This window comes from Fistularia commersonii, chromosome 16 (assembly GCF_037954325.1).
Source record: "Fistularia commersonii isolate RoL2024-O1a breed Wild chromosome 16, RoL_Fcom_v1.0, whole genome shotgun sequence".
Taxonomy (NCBI): Eukaryota; Metazoa; Chordata; class Actinopteri; order Syngnathiformes; family Fistulariidae; genus Fistularia; species Fistularia commersonii.
The window spans coordinates 13,575,533-13,596,694 of record NC_141299.1 but is presented as its reverse complement, the minus strand read 5'-3'; the positions used below and the strand labels follow the sequence as shown (position 1 = coordinate 13,596,694).

Genomic DNA, 21,162 nt, shown 5'->3' with positions numbered 1-21,162 from the left:
CGGGGCGAACCTCATATCTGGCTCAATGACAGCGAGGACAGGTTCAAGCATCCCCGCGACCCTGACTGTAGGATAACTGGTATAGATGATGAATATTTAATCAAATAGCAGAAAAAACAGCAGTTGAGGCAGACACAGCAGCTATAAAAACAACACATTTGACACCACAACCGCTACTACTACACTATAAAAAAATAAGACGAGGAAGAGGAATGATGTGAGGATTTAGGTGGGTAAAAAACAAAACAATGTGATATAAAACATACAATATGTATTATGTAATACATACTGGAGACAGTCTGCTAAGGTGATACTATGTGAATAAGGGAAAAATATAGGTAATAAAATTTTGTTTTATGCCACCCTTTCTTGCACAGTAAATGACAGATGAAATTACATTGTTACTATCTCCCTGATACCTACCTCTCTATCACCACTCAAGATATTTTGGGAGGTGTCATAAAAAAATCAGCGTAGCAACAATGTGATACAATCTATCCTGATGGACCAGTAACATAAAAAATAATGTAATAAGTATAGAAAAGGAATAATCGCTTAATTAATACCCAGTTAAAGAAAATAGAGGGAAGACCAAGGCAATCTGTAACACAACGATATCAAAGTAGAGGATTTCATTTCTAGAAAACTTCTGTTTTTATTTTATGGGAATGCAAGGCTGGTCAGAAAACATAGAAAGTGTTGATCAATGAAAAGAACTCAGGCATACTTTGATATTTCAAACGATCATACTGCGAAGCTCAGGGAAACTATGAAGACCGTAATTGAAAGAGGAAATGGCTTTTGATGAAAATATCTTTTTCCCAAGTTTAGAAACTGGGTCTTTGAAACCCTATACGACAACAACATGTTTCCAACCAAGGAGTGTCAGAGTTTCAATCCGCAAAATGTACATGACAACAGACCTGTATTTACATTGTCCAAGGATCCAGGGGTCAAGTATTATAGATGACAAGCCTTTTTCTTATCAGTCCCTTCCAGAGATTATTGGTGGGATTTAGCAGCTGGTAAGAATGAAGGTCACTATATCGCCTCTAAACAAACAGTGCGGGACAGGAATTGGGGTGGCGAGGCGGTGTTGTGGCAGAGGGAGGGTGCAGAGGGGTTAGCACTGCTCTTGATCTTGCTACCATATAACTGATAAGGCTGGCAGAAAATGCACAGCCAGAAAGGATTATCTGTGGGCAGCTCACTGGGTCTGACACTGAGCACACTGAGCACACTGGGTAACGTGAAGCAGGCTGTTTACGGTGGAGGTGAGCAGTTTAACACTGTCGGTTCTGTAATTCTAGACCTCTGGGATACGAAATATTATTCAACATGGACAATCTAACTTTATCAGTGGAATGTGGTCCATCCCACTGAATATTTCATGAGTGTCATTTATTTCTACATCCATTATTTACATGGGGGTGACTCACAAAACAGAGGCCACAGTCAACCGCATATGTATTTACCACTTGACAAGACACAATTCGAGCTTATGGCTGAGGTTACAAATGAAACAGAGAACGGTGTGACTTTTGTATCTACTAGTTTGCAAAGCACGGGAGTCCTTTGTGATTTGCCTGAAGATTAAAACATAAGTGACAGCAAAATCACACACGTCTTGTATGTTTTTCTGCCAAGTGCAACTTTGGGATCGTTGCTGTTTAGATTTATAGTTTTTTTTTTTTTTTTTACATTGCAGAAGGAGGGAGGCAATATAATCTTTGCAGTGTGTGAAATTAGAGACCGGGGACTGAGAAAGGTCCCTTTGCAATCCCGGTTCTATTCGATACGTTCTAGTATGTCAGATTGCTTATCTGTTAAGCTGCAAATGTCAAAAACTCACATGTGTGAGAGTGTGGTTTGAAATGAAATGTGTTACGGTTAAAAGTTGGGAGTTGTTAAATTTGTTGTGGGCTGGATGACAGCGGATTTTGCTTCTGATTGTGTCTGAGGTGAAACAAAGGACAAGCAAATCTTTCTACTTATTCACAGACTTGGGAAGAATCCAATAGCAATCTCTTAGTGTCCGAGTTCTGCTATACAATGTCAGAATTAATCCTGATCGAAATGAAGGACATGCTGTGGTAGGAAAAAAATACTCGCCTTAAAAGTCAAAGATAAAAGATCACATTTTCATATTTTTTCCTCCATGGTTTTTATGCCGTAAAATTTTCTGTTTTCACACCAGTTACCTCTGAATGACCCTGTATTTGTATTATCAGAATAATTAGTTTTCTTTAGTCCAAAGGGATATGTAGCATATGTTAGAGCATATGCTTCAGAATATATTGCAAAAACTTAGTATGCACAGCTGCAAGGCCCAAGAGCAATGTGCCCTTAAACCTATGCTTTTTTCAATTCCAAATAAAAAAAATAAATAAAAATTTTTTTTAAAAACAAAGGTGTTTCCTTCTCATGGTTTGTTCTGTTGGAAATATTAATATTCTCCAGTTATATGAAAAAATGCAGTCCATCCATCTCATTGAGTAAGACCCTTTGGCTTATTGATTGAAAAATGACTCCAAGTAGCACTTTTGAGCTTGATGTGACCATATTGGTGAAAGTCACAAAGTTAGACAATTCAAACTAAACTGAATCTCAAAGTCAATTTGTTGGCAAGACAAGGGTGAATAATGTCTAGTTGATTTTCATATTCAATACATTGGGTTAAAAAAGCAACCCTCTAGTTTATATGTAAAACAAACTCTTATCACACTTGATTTTGACTTTAAGTTTGAGTTGATTTTGACTTCCAAAAAATGTCTCTAGGAATATGAGGAACATTGCATTTTTTTAATGATAAAAAAATCAATAAGCTCATGAAATGAATAGATGTTTTAAAATCAGTGTTCAGTGTCCTTAATTAAATACATTGGATTTCTTGAAGAAATGAAGGGTGCGTGTTTTTCTTTTTTTTTAAATATCAGACTTTGAGAAATAGATATTTTTAAAATGAAAACTGGATGACACAATCAAGATTTATGGATATAGCACCTCCAAAACCTAGAGAGGTTATTTTAAGGTGCCTTCACAAGATTCTCTCCTCGAGAGTGCGAGAACAGAGTCAGCATCAAAAAACCTGGCAGAACTCCACACCAACTGTCCAGAATGTCTAATGTTAGGCTGAGAGTGCAGACACAGGTATCATAGTGTCTGTGAGAAGACTAGATAGCTTGTAACAATCACTCTTGTACCCCCCGATGTACACCGTGTCTGACAAAGTTGTGTGCCTTCTTTAATTCTGGCGCTTTAGCACTGAATTTTCTATTTGGTGTATCCAGTTAGTCTTTCTTGTTACAAATGGTGGCGATAGCAACGCATTTTAATCACACACACACGAAAATATGGAAGATAGAAAATAATCTGAAAATTAAACATTTTTAATGAATATATCAATGCTTTTTCTATAGGTCCCTTTATACTTATTTGGAATTTTTAATAGTTTATATGGTGTCAACATTTTTCTAATGCTTATTTTGCTTGACTGAAGACAGCATGCTTGGACTGTGTGCTGTGTATTTATTCTTTTTTTATGTATTTGTTTATTATCAGAATTTTTTTATGGAAACTATCCGGTGCCATATTTGAAGAATGAAAAGATAACACTGAACAACCTATACATTCAATTGTAAAGGAAAAGTATAAAAACAAATTCATCAGAGTCATGTGAAAAGTCAAGTAAAGCCTGTATATAGTAGGTGCTATTCCTGTGTTGCAGAATCAAGATAAGATAGGTATGATAAGTCTGGCACTGTGAAGACACAATATGACTGCATTTGTTCTTGAAATAGATCAGATACATTAAGTGATTAAGTTAAGTAGCTTGAGCCTTTACTCATTTTAAATTAATTCAGAGAAATGCGAAGAATTCTTAGATATTGTTCCATCTAATCAAAAATCTCTTTTACAGCCTACTCCATGATATTACTAAGATGCATAAACCTTCATTAACTCATTCACCACTACTCTCTATTTTCTATGGTCTGGTGCTGGTCTGGGGGTGGATTAAATAAAGGCTTCCCATTCCAGACTTCCATGATACATGGCAACATTGGGAATACCTCCTCCACAATTACTTCTGATTGAATTATGTATTGATGTAAAAAAAATATAACCATACACAATGCAAAATCAGGACAAATGAACAGGATTTCTGCATAAGTGGATTTTGTGTCTGGGTCTGACATGAGACCAATGTAAAAGGGCCTTAAATCTGCAGGGGTCGATTTTACTGGCTACAAAACAATGTCTTATTCAGCATAATAAAGATCAGAAAGCAGCCAATGGGTTTTGGTGTGGCTAGGTTTAAATGGGGGCATCCAGGTCCTTCCTAAAGCCATGGGGCACAAACGTTCCCAGACTCGATTAGCAACAGTCATGTTGTTTTGAGTTTGTTAATTTTTGAGTTCGATTAATGGTACTTAGGGGATTGGGAGTCATTGTGCTAGAAAAATATATCAAGTAAGACAAAGGGTGGCGATGATGAAGATCAAAATGAAAAAGCTCTAGGTATCCAGGTCTGAGGAAAAAAAAATGTTTAAAAAAATTAATAATTTTAGAATCATAAGACAACGGAGTGCAATTTGTTCAATCTATACGAAAGTAGAAGAGCAAACCATATAAATGAATATAAATTATGCTCCCAGCAAGACAAGAGTCAGGGGTTCAGCTTCTTATAAACTAACAATTTGATTAATTGTCCATAAAATGCCATAGACAACAGTTTCTGTTAAAATGTTTAGTTGGACTTTACTAAAAAAAAACCTAACCCAAACCAAAAGAAACATTGCAACTTACAGTGTTCTTCAAAATAAAGTAATGTGAAAGCATGTGAGCTAAATATCAAAATATTTTTGGCAGTTTAAAGAGGAATACACGTTAACAAGGTTTAATTCAAGCAGAAAACTTTATTTGTTTTTTTTTCAGTGCTTATTGTTTATATAAAATGTTTAGTAAGACACGTCAGAATGAAAAAAAGAACAACAAAACATTTCAGTAGATTAAAACCTATGAGGTTATACAAACCATTTAATAAAAGAAGCATATGGTACATAATTCAATCTTAAAGGTACATAGTTAAGGTATTCTAATTATTAAAACAAAGACTTCTCCATAAGATGGACATGATGTAAAATCCTTATTTGGATCTAGAATGTGTAAAAATGAGAGCAATGACTTTGGCATGACTGTGTGAGAAGATTGGTGGGAGTGGATGTGTCACAGCTGGCCTGGCCTCCAGTCACAGTTGCAGTTGTGGAGTCTTGATGGCAGCAGGCACGGGTGAATGCCTGAAGCACTTCGTCTTGCTCTTCGGGTGGGATGAGTCGGTGGCTGAATACGCTGCCCATGTGCCACACTTTATCGCTGAGTGGGTGAGAGGGGTTAACCACAAAGTTCTTCACCTTATTCGTCATCCCATCGCCCAGCTCGAAACTGACCACAGAGTTTGCCTTCGTACTGAATCTGCTGGCTCCTTACGCTCTGATGCCACCCCCGCCATGCAGTACTGCCAAGAATGTGCTCTGCCCGCCCTGGGCAGCTGAAAAGAAGATCTTTGGAAGAACGTCGTACACATCGAGTTTGATATCAGCTTTCTTCAAAAACCTTTAGCGTTGCGGCTGGTTGACCTGTGCAGGTGACGATAAGGAGCACAGGGTGCGTGGTCCTTGGATGATAACTGCCTTGGTTCCATTAGGAGGCGTCACACTCCTTTGGATGTCACTGATCGACTCTACTTTGGTTCATTTGAAGTTCAAGCCGTTGTTGTCAAAATGTTGGATAAAATGCTTGTTTTGTGTATAGTTTTGGAAGGTAGTCACTGTTAAATGGAAACCATCTAAAGTGGATCAGTAGAACTTGGAGTGATGCTACCAGTAGTTATTCCAAGTGTTATACATAAACAATATAATCAAATGCTATGAGATTACCGGTGGAATATCCAAATTCTAATAAAAGCTTTGTACTACTAGGGAAAATGGGGACTTGGCCCTTCCAAATGTAGAAATGTATAATTTCAATTGCGAATTGGCTAAATTGGCGAGGGATTGGGCTAACTGTGATTCTCAACTGAATTGGATAAGGCTAGAAATGGCCATTAAGGCTCCCTCCAAACCCATATGGGCTCTGGCTCAGGTTAAGGCAGTAGAGAGGGGAAAAATCCCATTTTGAAGCACTCTCAATGGGCCTGGTCTGAGGTGCATAGGTGCGGGACATCACGATACAAGCGAGGGTATTCTTCTGTATTCTGTATTGTGATTGGTGAACAATCATTTTGTTGGGATGTTTGCCAGAGGAATAACATATTTATGATTGACGATCTATATAAGTTGCATCAGTTTTTAAGTTGTGTCAGGAGTTAGTTGATCAATTTCAGGGAAGGGGTGAATTTTGTAAATACCCTGTATCTACAATCAAGAAGCAGAGTGTGAAGTGTGTTCCCACTCAACAGGAATATAGAAGAGTCTAATATGATACGGAACAAGTACAATGCAAAGTGGCTCAAACAATATGATGGAATTACAAAAGGTAAATACTGAGAAATCTTAGATTCATATGGCAAAGAGATTTGGAAAGTGAAATAAGTAAGGAGATAATAGTTTCAAAGGTTTGGTGGACCACTAGGGATATTATAAGCAAATGTACCCATGACAAAATTACACATAGATACTACTATACCTCTATGAAGCTTTTTAGAATAGGCCCAGCAGAAGACAAAAGGTGTTGGAAGTGTAAGGGAGAAAATGGTACGTTTTTACATGCCTTTTGGGAATGTCCTGTAGTACTACCTTCCAGAAAGGAAGCATTAGAAATTGTGAGAGTGGCTGGAACAAAAGTTACCAGAATTACCAGTTTCATCTTCCGGTAGATAGCACATTGTTGCCACAAGGAATTAGTAAAAGACAGGATGCGCTAATAACTGCAGGGCTCATCACTGCAGCAAGGATGACACTGCGAAATTGGACGAGCGCAGGTACACCAGGGCTTGCAGATTGGACTCAACCGATGACAGAACTCGCATCTAATGAATATATGATTGCCAGGAAGAACAATGTGAAAGGGAAGTTCCATCTAGTGTAAGACTATTTCTTGTTATATATTAACAACCTGTGAAATCAAACATGTTGAAACGCATCGCAATTGACATAATCATGAACAATACAACTTTATCGAGTGTCCTTTTTAGTTCTGACTGCCTTTTTGTGTTTTGTTGTCTTTTCAAAATGTATTTTATTTTGCTGTGCTATCTATTTATTTGTTGGGAACCGAATAAATACTTTAAAAACGAGAAATCGAAAAAGAAAAAGCAATTGCATTGGCCCAGTATTAAGCAATCCATGAGCCATTTAGACCAGCATGTATTATTGGAGCAGCAATCTCATTTCATTGCTCGGTCTTTCAGAATGTTGTAGCTTTTAAAGGTTAAAACAATCCAATATTAAGCAAATAAATAGAATCTGATACATCTAAATATACACATTCAGATTCATGGCAAAGTAGCTCAGGCAAATTATATTTAGGGAAAAGGGGAGAATGGCTGCTACTACCGATGCCAATGGTTTTCTCTTTATGATTTGACCAATGGGCAGAAACATATACTTAGCTGTAGGGGATAAACCAGGTTTTCCCACTTTTGCTTACCTTTCTGTTCAGAGTTCTATTCGCTATAATACATACTCTAACACTTGCACAGAAGAAACCAAAAAAACGTCTGTTAAAATGTAGTCAACTTGAAGAAACAATGTGGGGAGAAGAAGCTGCTTAGTGGGATCTAAAATAATTCTAAGACATTTGCAGAGGGTGCCACTTGCAATCTTGGAACAAAAAAAGAGAGGTCGGTCGCTGATTGAGTTTATCTCCACGACTGAAACCACTGGTGTTCCTTTGGACCATGAAATTGTCATTTTGTTCTGCAAGCGGTATATCAAATAAGAGTTCAGGGCAGTATGACTATTTGTTGCCGCAGAGCTTATTTTAACTTTCTATCTGATAGAATGTCCATGGATAATTACATTTGGTTCAGATAGTCAGGTAGCAAAAGCTGGTGAGCTCATGCTAATCCAAGAGCTGTGTCACTATTAAAGCACGAGAGGAAACAGTAGTGTTTGTTCACAGAGCTGGATAAAAGTCACAATCATACTCGGCGGAGCTATCAGGCCATATAAATCTATGCATGTGAATATGTGTGTAAATACAGATGCAAATGTGTATTTCTGAATATTGCAGCATGCGTTCAGTTTATTCTGTAATGTGCACGCAGGGTAGTGCTTCTGAGATTAGCCTACCTCGGTGCACGTGAACAAAATGAAGTCTAATGATATATAGTATATATAATAATGTAACCAGCATGAAAATTACACCCTTTAACTTGCTAATAACCATTTGAGAGAGAAATGACGATGAGGCGAAAGGGATTACCCTGGGTTGGAATTGTAATAGGAGTGTGAGTCTGAGAGCTGTGAATACAAAGATGACAGCGTACAACAAACAACACAACTAGCAGATCAGGTTAAAGTGCATGGCAGAGCATCTGCTCATTGTTTAAGAAAGAAAAAAAAAAGTAGAGAAGGACAGATGGGTGTTGGAAGTTTAAGCTGCAGAAAGAGAGAAAGATAAAGATATGGAAGGTATAAAGGCAGTGAGATCCTATCTTCTAAACAATAGACCGAGGGCCTTTGCCATCAACATCGTCCTGCTTTTGATGTACACTGCACATGGTGGTGCTGGTGTCGGGGAAGCCAAGGAGAGAAAGAGGAAGCCATCAGCGTTATGAAAAACATCAGACCCAGAGGCATATGTAACAGCCACTTTGATGATGCTATTATTTGCTCCACTTGGGGTCAGAGAGAGAGAGAGGGGGGGGGGGGGGGGGGGGGGGGTTGGGGAGAGGTGGAGGTGGGGATGTGATGGAAGGGACGGTGCTGCGATGACAGGCTGCGGGAAGTATATGTAGCCAGGCTGTATAAGCCAACCCAAAATTAAGCCAAAAAAAGCAAATAATAAAATCTAAAAAAATAAAATAAAATGGAAGACATACAATGACGCTGTACACCCAGCAGGCATTCCAGCCAGCCAATTGAAAAAAAATCAAGATGAAAAAAAAAAAAAAAAAGGGATTTCGGTTCAGGTTGGTACGAGGCAAGGAACCTCAATTCTGATTCAGTGTACAGCATGGTGACATATACTGACCTGGGCTTGAGACTGCACTAGTGGTGGTGGGTTCAAAAATTGCTACAGGGGAGGAGAGGGGGAGGGGAAGGGAAAGAGGACATTCATGTATTATTAACAGAATGGAGACGTAAAATAAAAAAGAAAAATGCATGCAAGGACAAAGGGACAGGGAATGGAGACAAGTCCTCTCCATGCATCAAGGATGGACGTCTCTGTGGCAAGATGCAGCCTCCACATGCTCATAAACAACATATTTTCTTTTCCAGGTTGACTCGCATTTGCTTGAGCTGAGAACCAGAGAACCCCTGAAGGCTGTTTGTGATCAAGTGAAAAACTTTGAGCACAGGCCTAGCATGCTATACAACCAGTGTTCTGTCATTTTGATAGAGCAAGACTACGTATGGGCTCGATTAACACCCAAGAATTCATCTGCACCTGCTCTGCGTTTAGGTGAAATATAGTTTCTTTTTCCATAAATTATAGCACACTTTTCCATTAGCGTCTTCTCTATTTATATGAGCAATCTCAAGAATGAGCAAAAAAAAAAGAAAAAAAAGAAAACTTTTAGTCATCTGTACTTTAACCCCCTTAGGAGAGAATGCAAGAATTCTAATCTGATGAACCTACCTAATGAACTAATTTCAAACTGAGGCACCGGTGGCATTTGGGAGATGAAATAATGTAATATCCAGAAACATTAAGTCTAGTGGTTCAACCTTCAGCAATCCGCAGACTGATGGAAACAACATTATTGTCTATTCTCATGAAGGGCATGTGTTGAATATCACATTTAGATAAACCTGGTGCTTAGTTGCATTTTATTGCAGATATATTTTGAGGGTGCGTCATAAAATTCTATATTGTCTAGAATGAACATGCTACAAATTATGTCAACCAAGCCTGCTTCACTAATGCGCCACCATTATAAATGATCAACATTTGCAACATCAGATGTGAGAGGATGTAGTTCCCTCTAAATCTCTTGAAACATTATTTTGTTCTACATATTCTTGGTACCTCAATAGTTAAGGCTAACATGTTATGGAAAAAAAATCATAAATATTTTCCCATGTATTTCATGACCAAAAGATATCACCATATCAAAAAAGTCTTTCAGTTTATGTAACACTCTATAACCCATCTCAGCCACATAATGTGTTAACGTGAACATTCTTTTATGGAAATGCTACTCTGGAGCCTCCACGTTAGGAAGACTGATTCTTCCTCTTTATTCCCATCATGTATATGCTGTACAGAGTTCAAAATAGTGATCACATATCATTCTCCCACAGCAAAAGTACCAAATTTTGAAGATATGCTATATCTACCCGGAGCAAATACCTCAATCTCATTCATCCCTGACTTCACTTGTATACTGTGTAAGGTCTGTCTTATGTCAGCAGGGAATCTGCACAAGAATTCCCACTGGAAATAATAAACAAAAATGAGAACAAGAAGTATGAGTATTGGATGGTCATTTAAAAAAAAACAAAACAAAAAAAACTTCTTCCAAATATTTCAATGAATACATAAATAAACAAGTGACGTAATGACAGAGGGCAAAAATAAAATGTTATGCGGTCACTGGGCAATGACGGATGAGCAATGATTTGATATCTATACAACATCGGCAAGAACATATTGACAATGACGGTCTAAACTAACACAGATCACTGCCTTGTTTCCCTTTGTTTTTGGGATAAGATTGGGCCAATTATGTCACATTTTCACCTTAAGAAGAAGGGCTTTATCACTGAATCTCTGTCACAACTGTATTACTAATTAACTATTCAATTTTTTAAAAAGTTGATATGATTTTAGGTGATTGAAAAACTACATTTTTCAATATGATTATATCATAAATACTGCTATGGACTATTTAGTGATGAGAATGCACAGAAAAAAAAAATCTGCTCCACCAATACACCCCTAATTTCAGTCATCTCCCATTTGGGAATAAAAACTCAAGTCTAGAACAGCCTTTTAAAGTTTGGGAAAAATCAAAACAAAAAAAACAAAAACAAAAACAAAAAACACATTTTCCTTTTGACAAATAAGTCTTTATTCGAGACAGACTGTGACCAGCTGTGCAGTGAGTCAGTCCACAGAGGAATCTAAGATATGTCGCAAAGCAAATCTCTTCTTTACAATGAGAGCTCAGCTCTGCAGAGGCTCCGCTTATACAACTCAGACTTTTTTTTTTCACTCTATGCATTATACACATGAACAGTGTGCCTTCTAGCCGCTGTGAAAACCATTTATACTTCCCACACTGGTAAAAGCCACATTATTCCAGAAGGCTTCATTGAAGGGGAGTGTATCTGGCACGAGGGAAAACCATGCTAGTCATGATTATACCTCACAGATATTCATAAAAGAAAAGAACACTCCATATCATGTTGTTTAGCTGACAAACTTTATCTAGGCCATACAGGACAACAAATGAGCAGTTTATTCTCCATCGAATCAAATGTTTGCATGGATGCCCAGTGAGGCCATTTCTGTCAATGGACAAAAGATTGCCCGTCACTCTCTCCATCTGCGGTTTGCCTGTCACTTTGGTGAAGCATTTAAATCAGTGTAATGACTGTGTTGCTGTAAGAAATGATTGTGTTATGCCAACAACGATAAATAATTTCCTTTCATGGGATTTCATCATTCTATCTAAACAGGGAAATTGTGTCAGTATCAGCATTCAGATGCATTTTCCCTCTATATGGAAGTGGGGGAACAGTTGAATTCATCACGTCCTGAACGAAAATTTCCACTTTAAGTACACCAGGGAGCAGATATGTAAGAACTGCTTCTTTTTTAGTACTTTCTTCAAAAGGCCAGGCGGCTGCTATCTGATTAATACTTGAGCATGAATTCAGAAGTGAATCTTTTCATGAGCTCTCAGACACTCCTCCCTCACTTTGGAACACATTGGGCATGCAGTCTTTCCTGCAAGGTTCCATACAAACTTTCCCTCCAAACCCAGGCATCATTTTGTGTATTTTATATCATGTATTATCCAGCCATAACTTATAAAACATGTTTCTAAAGCCATTCATTTATGAGTCTCTTTACTCACTGGTTTTCTGTAGATGATGGGGATTATATAGGACTCTGTACACACACACGCACACACACACACACACACACACACACGCACACACACGCACGCACGCACACATATGCATACACTGTATGTGAAAAAGATTACTTGAAAACAAGATACATCTGATACATATCTCTCAGTTAGACCAGTGTTCGGTTTCTAAGCCAGCTAATTAGCTATTCGATTTATGTCGTTTTAATATTGCCCAAAGTGTGTATCGTCTCATGGGCATTCAGGGATAAATGTTTCTACTAGTGCATCTGGCCTCATATAGGATTCATGGAGGATGCATGCAGTGTGGGTGGGTATAAAGTCCAATGCCTGCTGGGCTGCAGAAGGAGAACATTGCCACAGCACCAAACATTTCCTCATCACACTGTGACTGGAAAATGTTAATGGCTTTTCTGATTGCCTAAATATGGAAATGCAGGTATTCAAATGGTGCAACATTGTTTGGGTGCTTTTACATTTATTCATCGATGTTCATAAGTGAGCATTTAAAAATGGCAGGGATTTCAGTTACCCAAATGAGATTACATTTCAGAAGAATTTTACCACCAACCTCTAGTTAATGATTCTGTGAGAATTCATCAAGTCGAAAATACCTGAACATAAACGAAGAAGGGAAAAAAAATTTACCAGAACTATGGGTACAACTTGCCAAACATGACACGATGTTTGCAACCTCTCAATGATTTCAGTTGCCGGTTTTATGTACCCATATTTCATGTTTCACCTTCAGATCCCATTTCACTGCACCTGTGCTCAATGGTTCAATCACATATTGTAGGAACAAACAACATCATCAACAACAATGGCAGATGAGGAGACATGTTCAAATGACACCTACACTTGAGGTGATTGATAAGCGTGACAAACGAACATGACGTTCATTAACCGACTAGCCAACAGTGTCTCTCCTGCCTGAGGGAAGCTAAGCAGCGACGGAGAATAAGAGATTTTCTTTTTCCCATCAGTCTCTTCAGATTACTGCTGAGGAGAGGGGGGTGGACTGAAGAAATGAAGGCAGAGGTATAGGCGGAGAAAATCTCCACCAGGGCTAAGCCGAGGTGGGCTGGGGATAACAGCTTGACCAATTAAGCCAGAGGACTCCTTAGAAAATTGGACTGAACAGCCTCAGTCTTTTCGTTGAAAATTCACTTCCATCTGAAACTTAAAATGGGGGTCTGAAATACGTATTGTCAGCTTGGTGACTGCTCATACTCAACTAAATTCATACCATTGAGAGTAAGGTAAAGTTAATATCTGGAAGTTCAGAAAAGAGTGCTCTGAAATGTTTTAGAAACAGGGACCCATCCTCACTCCCAATGTGTAAAGTATCTGACGAACGGTGAAAGTTCCTTTAGCATCACATACAGATGCAATAGAACCCCCTTTTTCTCATTTTGCAACCAACCTGGAGCGTCACGTCTACATCAACATTAGTATCTATTTCTAAACCCAACCTAAATAAAAGTGGAGTTTGTATTTTCCCTCATATTTCTGTTGTAAATGAGAAATCGCATTCCTCCACTGACGCTGCACCCGAAAAATAGACGGTTCTCCGCATAAGACACCCTTTTCTCGTCATTTTTGTTTGATGAGCCTGGAGTGTTATGTCTTCATCAACATCCGTATCTATTTCTAAACCTAACCTAAATAAAAGTGGAGTGTGTATTTTCCACATATTTCTGTAAATGAGCAATCGTGTTCCTTCACTGACGCTGTACCCAGAAGTAGACACTTCTCTTGGTGTGTCTAAAAATGAAACTCCAGGTTTGTTGCAAAGTGATGAAAAAGTGGTGTCTAATAGGTCGGTATGTGATGCTAAGGGAGCTTTCATATTTCGTCAGGGGGTTGGGCACATTGGGAGTGAAGATATGTTTGAAAAAAAACAACAAAAAAAAAACCAAACAAAAACACAGATGTTTGTCACAGAGCTGACAGTATTGTACAGCATGGACTTCAAGAACGGCCACGCATTTTGCCGAAACTGTTGTACTAAGGATGTCGTATAAAATATGCAAATCCAGGGTTGAAACTGTGTTGGTGTGGTTAACGGGACTAACATTCTTGTAAATGATAACTCACTCTGTGCTCAATCTAAGCCATTACAGAGAAAAACACAACATTAATTAAAAAAAAAAACAACAACAACAACGCATCATCCACTCTAACACTGCCTTGAATTTTCATCACTAATTGAAACCGCCGATTCATTCATTAATGTCCAAACTTCTAATCCTGAACAGGTCGCTGGTGCAAATCCCAGCTGACGGAGGGTGAGAGGTGGGCTACACCCTTCATTGGTGTTGAGGCTATCGCAGGCACACACAGACAAACAACCATTCATTCTCTTATTCACACCAAAAGACAATTTCCAGTCCTCACTGAACCCGCCGGCATGTTTTTGGATAGTAGCAGGAAACCAAATAACCCGAAGAACACCCATGCAGGCGCTGGAAAAACACATGGATTCCGCACCAAATCAGTTCATTTTAGATGTACTCACACCAGTCATATTGCCGCCCACTGCTAACTGACAAAACTTGGTGATATCAGCCATTTCCAAAATGTTATGCAGTTTTATTTAGAAATGTATTCCATACTACTACTACTTCTTTAGTTTCACAACTATTAAGAAGCACAGATATTCCCGTGTTCCCACTTAGAAATATATTTATTTGCAGATGACATTATTGTAATGAAAACACAAAAGCCAGGAAACACACGGGTACAAACGCTTCAACAGCTTGTGACAGAGATGTTGTATACTCTTCCTGCTTGAGGGAGCCCAGTTTGTATTTTATCACATCTTAAACCTCTCATATTAAAGTGCTACTTAGCTGAAAGAGATCAAAATCCCTGCAGCACAAACGTCCACACGGTCTGACATAACAGTCAGAATCAAATACCGACAATCCAATTGCCTGCTGAGGACACAGCAGTTCAACTTCCATTAAAAATACCAGTATTAGAGTAAAACTGTCTTATCAACACATGCTCGGTGTCAGGATGCAAACTCTGTTTTTCATTACCAATTTATTTGAAAGAGAAAACAAATTAGGTGCCTACCTCAGGCTTGCTAGGAGAGAATATACATACATTTACTCTTCTGAGGACACAGTTCACTTCATCAGTAATAATAAGTGTCGAGTGTTGTTCTTTACTGATTTAAAGTTATATTAAAGAAATAAAGCATTTACCACGGTGAATAATTCCTACAAGACGGTACTCCACAGATTATTATTATTTTGACTGAGTGTTTTATTTTTCCAAAACAAAAAAGTCCCTTGACGGGGACATCTAAACATCTTCGTAAAATCAAAACTGATATCCCAAAGTATAACTGTAGAGTACTTTATAAAGTACGCCACCTCAAGATAACCTTATTGTGTTTCCAATTAAAATTCACCCCATTGTATACAACACCACCAAATCTGCATGCCCCTTTCCCCTTTCCAATTCCCTCATCAATAGGTATTGACTTGTTCTAAAGTAGCAATCCAAAGTCACCGTTAGTGAAATCTAACCTTTGGGTTTCATTATTTTCAGCATGTACCAGTGAGAGTGTGCCGTGGTGATAGCTTGCTATTTCTGATTAAGAGTGACAGCAGAATCGTCCTATCTTCCATTAGCAGAGATCATGAGAGCAAAAGAGAGGTAAAGCGTGTTCGTGCGTTGGTGTGCGTGCGCGAGTATGTGTGATAGAAGAAGACAAAAGAAAGAGTGTAAGTGAATCAGATAGAAAGACAGCCAAAAGGGATGAAGACGAATGGAAGAGAAAAAAAGTTGGGCAAGGCACCACAGGATGTTGTCTCCTGTATTCTGAGATTTTCTCCATTGTTCTGCCTTTCAGGCCTCGCTAGTGTCACATTAAGATCATCCATTTGAGACAACCCTTTGATGTTCTTTGTGCATACACAAACAGGAGACTGGAGTGTTCCTTTGACAATTGCAGACGCTAAAGAAATGTCTTTGTATTCTGAGTGGATGGCCTGCTAGGGACAATGTTATCATCAGAGAATGTAGTGGAAAGTGGTGAATAATTTAATTCACCTGTTCATATTTCATTGCTGAATACATTAAATTGAATTTTTCACCCATCCTCGCTTCAAAACGTTGCGGGAAATATGTCCCCTAAACCCTGACTGGCATTCCTCTTTTTCAGTTTTTGGAAGGTGCATTGGTTGGACAAGATGAGGGAAGTGAGTGAATTCCAAACACTTACTGAGAAGCACAATATAGGATTCAAGAAAAGTGGGCAGCTCAGGTTTTTTGAATGTGCTTTATGATTGCCGATTCTTTCGGAATAAGAGCTATGTATTGTTCTTGGTCTTTCGGAAATGAACGAGTTTTTGTACAGAATTGCAATCAAATCCAGCAAGGGGGGCTGTATCTTGGACCATAAATAAAAGACAAAAAGAAACAAAAAATATATAAAAACAAAACTGAGATGTATTTAAAAAATATATCACACAAATAGAAATGTGATGGAGTGCTTTTAGTACATCTAGCAATTTTATTTTGTGTTTATTGACCAGCTCAGTAGACTATTTCAACGCACGTTTAAACATTTCAATAACAAAATGAGCTCCTGCAATGCAGTAGGATCTAATGGCCTATGTGGTAACACAGTAAATGCTGGTCCTTCTTTATAAGTACTCTATTAAATTAAAGAAAAATACGAATAACTTCCATGGCTGCTGCTCTACATTAGAAAAAAAATAATTGACTAAAACAAGTTCGTGTTTACTATGCAGTTGTCAGGGAATGCAGTGTGTTTGTCATTGAATAGTCATTTTTAACAGTGGATCAATTTGATATATTGCAGGAAATAATGGAACAAGAGGGAGCAGTCACAGTGAGCTGTTAGATGAGGAGCTGCGGGCGACAGCCTGCGACTTCCAACTCCTTTCATAGTACACTGTTGATTTCCAGCTTCTCGATGAGTGCAGCAAAATGTCAGATCACAGAATGATGGAAAAAGGCCAATTCTTGCCTGACTTCAACAACAATGGTTTGTTTTGCTGCCCGAGGAATTCTGGAAATGATGTATTGAATTTGCACTTTCTGCTTCTTTCGGTAACTACAGGGGTCGTCAAAATTTTAATAATGAAATTGTATTTTTTTTTAACATTTCTCATTTTAGACTCTATCATTCTCAAATGACTTTGACCAGGGCACTTGTTCGAGTAGTTAATGGGTAAGGAACAAAACATTTGTGGCTTTTACAGCTTCTTTTTTTGTAGCTTCTTTTAATGGTAGTATTGCAAATCTAGCACTTTGATGACTTCAGCAATCGTCAAAATTGTTTGGAAGTGGTTTCAGATTCCAAGCAGGTCATGACAATTATTGTGTCCTTCATGCATATTCCCTTGACTGAGAAGCTGACAACAGGAGTCAGAGAAGGTGGAACACTAAATTTAATCCTTTTGCTTGGTATTCTTACCATCCATGTCCATTTTTGTAAAGAAGCAAATGCTTTAAAAAGCACCAATGTGTAGAAATAAAAGCAACCAGCTAATGTCAAATATGAATACATGGAACCATTTTTCTTGTAATTCCCGTCTGACCTCACAATTGTATGATATTTATGATACACAGTCACAAAAGGGTGCAGGGCAACAAAGCAACTACCCTACCTGGTATTGATATAATAATAACACATATTCGATACTTATTCTTACCATGAAATAATTTCCATAGGGAATACCTAAGTGTATCCAAAGAAGAACTGTTTTCACAGCAGTTCTTAGGACTGTCTTTTTTTTGTCCCCATACAGTGAAATCCTGAGCTTGACCTTTCTGACTTTTCCATCACTGCTCACCAATGCCTTAGTCACAAAAGTCATGAGGCATTCCTTTCACTTGGCTCGAGTGTCTTTTTAAGAAGAACCACACCACCTTCCTTCAGACTCGGCTATTCCTATTGCCATTTGCTCAAGCTCTGAAGCAATACATATAGTCACTTGATATTCACTCCTCCAGAAAGTATTGGCAAGATGTTGCACCTGATTCCATAATTGTTGATGAAGGTCATCTTCCTTAAAGTCACCAGTATTGTTAGAGAGTGCAAACCTTTTGAGTGAGGAGCATAGCTGGTGTTAACAAGAAACATGATTCTTGGTCAGTGGAAATGGAAGTAAAGGGCCTTGAGCTGATGATTCTCGTGACCTCTGCCATCAGGGTTGACAGTGCATCCTGTGATAAGCGTGAGGGGATGACCTGCTGCAACATGGAATCCAATATGTGTCTGGAGACACCTATCATCCATTCCAAGACACCACACATGTGGAATGCACTGAGCGGATTGAAGATCCATGAGCTTCCCTCGGCACTCAGGTACCTTCTGACACTGGGCTTATGAAAATCGGTCAACAGGATTTCCAGATCTATACAGGCTCCTACAAATGCTGGTCCCACAATCAGACCTTTTCTGCTTGGCTGGTTGCAGTGAAGGTGAAAAGAAAGTGCTTTTTCAACATCGCAGGAAACAGGAACATCACAGGATCTTCTCTTTGAAGTCCAGACTAGCCGTCTTAAGCCAACCCCCTATCTTAAGCAGGCCTTGGTCATGAAAGAAAGGATCCAGCTTTCTTATTGCACTGTTTCTTGGAATATCTTTACCATTCATTAGGCCAGTTCATATTGTAAGTCTTTATCTGAACTGTCTTTATTGGGACTGTTTCTGTCCAAACCTCTTGCTCTACACTGTAAGGTTTTGGGCAATGGTGCCATAATCTACAGCAAAAGAAAATTGCTAAAAGCTCTAAGAGCAGAGACATGAGCTCTGAAAGAAATGAGCTCTGAGTGTAATGAAATTCTACATGCAAATATGGATTGATTATCCCAAACTTCATCAAGGGATGGTTCCTTTTCATAGAGGTTGGTTCAAAAACTTGCTTGATAAGGTGCATGTATTTGTTGCTAACAAATACATGAAAACATCATTTCTGTTTATAAGCTTATCCCTGGATGACTTTGCTATCTGTGTAGAACTCCACACAATCAGCAACTATCTCTGCTATTTCTGCAGCAAGACCAGCAGCTACCAGTTTCAGCCTGGGAAGAGTGTGAGGGACTCGTAGAGCAAGCTTTGCTTCGCAACGGATAAATCCAACATGACATATTCTTTCTTTATCAGTGAGACATAGATATGCTACAGCTGCAATCTTTTTGACAAGAGAATCTCAGAAAATGTGAATCTTTCCTCTCAGAGTTGTAGGGAGGGTGGCGGCAGCATGTGGTCTGGGAATCCCCAATGATTTGAGATAATACAATGACTTTCTGCAAGGTTTCTGTTCCTACTTTTTACCTCCAGAAAGGGGAGAAGCAGATAGTGAGGACTATGGCTGGACAATGCCAGCAGCAAGAACCTTCCCTAGACAATGTCAGCAGTAAGAACCTTACCTGGACATGAATGACTGTAACAAATCCTAGTGGGTTGAAAGGACAGTTCATCGTAGCAAGTCAACCTCTGCGTGTAAAAGTTTTTGTCTCTTATAGCTACACAGAAGGTAAATGCACCTCTGCAAAAGACCACAACCCCATTGGATTGGATAAAAATCTAGGTCAAGGTCCTTGAGTCCCTTTGCACAATCCTCATTGAGGAATGGTTCCACTACTTCCTCGCTACCAGAAGCAAACATGTGAAGTCTGAGGTGGTAATCATCTATTGAGTGGTTGCCAACAGGTCAATGGCTTCTACAGCTACTGGAAATGACAACATTGCTATGCATAAAGGGGACAAAGTGAGTTTTCATTTCTGGTTTCTTGTCTGGAGGGCACAGCAGAGATCTGACATGTAAATGTCTGGTTTCTGCTGTTGGGAGCCACTTGCATGGTGATCTGGATGAGACTGTAGCCGCAGTCTATCAACATCTCTCCCTCCATTATTTCCATAAACAATTGGCCCTCAATATATAATCCAACTTTATTTTCATCATTTGACCTTTCGGGGAGAGTGCCCTCTAAAGCAAACTTGTCAAAGCTGTTTTGTACTAGACTGATATGATTAGAATTGGAATAGATTTTTCCACCCTATTGAGAGTTGGTTGGAATATGGAGGAAGGAGGGAAGGACATCCATTGCCAAGAATATGTATGTAATGAGTACTTATTTGAAGGTTGATGTGCTGAGCCAAGACGCAAACCTCCTACTATCGCCCCCCCAAGGTTGAATCTCTGTGCTTTAGGTTTGTTGTTGTAAACCAATTTCTTTTCTTTCTTACATTATGGACCTGTAGAATATCACAATCAAGTAGAAGAATGTATGTTTACCTCTCAGGCTACCTGTGGCTCTCAAATAGACATTGACTCTTACACCCGGTAGTGGGACATATCAATACCACAAATGACAATGTTACAACAGAGAAACAGATTACCACATACCCCAATCAGAAGCCATGGATGAACAGGGAAGTGCGGCTCCTGCTGAAGGCATTGCAACAAGGCGTTCAGATCAGGTGATGCACTGGCCTACAGCACATCCAGGGTAGACCTGAAGCGGGGCATCAAGAAGGCCAAGCAAGAACACAAGCTGAAGGTGGAGGAACACTTTGTCAACTCCGACCCCTGACGCATGTGGAAGGGCATCCAGGCCATCACAGATTACAGACAAGAGCAGCAACAACTCATCAGTTACCGTGGATGTGTCCTTCCTCAATGAGCTGATTAACTTTTATGCTTGTTTCGATAAGGACAATAAGGAGAAGGCTATTAAGATCAAGCCCTCTGATGACCACTAGCTACTCACTCTCTCAAACATAGATGTACCCAACGCACTGAGCTGTATCAATGCACGCAAGGCTGCTGGCCCTGACGGCATACCTGGATGTGCGCTCAGACCTTGCGCTGAGCAGCTTTCAGGAGTCATCACAGACA

General features: G+C 39.0%; 1 protein-coding gene across 2 annotated transcripts in view; it reads right to left on the bottom strand.

Annotated features, from left to right (window-relative positions):
* Positions 1-21,162, bottom strand: part of negr1 (neuronal growth regulator 1) — a 148,914-nt gene that overhangs the window by 22,002 nt on the left and 105,750 nt on the right. Inside the window, exon 7 of one of the 2 annotated variants that reach the window (XM_086161591.1) lies at positions 9,196-9,237. The exons of the other annotated variant lie outside the window; for it this stretch is intronic. Within the exon in view, the coding sequence (XP_086017717.1) occupies positions 9,196-9,237 (42 nt within the window). The remainder of the gene's footprint in view (positions 1-9,195; positions 9,238-21,162) is intronic. 2 annotated transcript variants of the gene reach the window in all.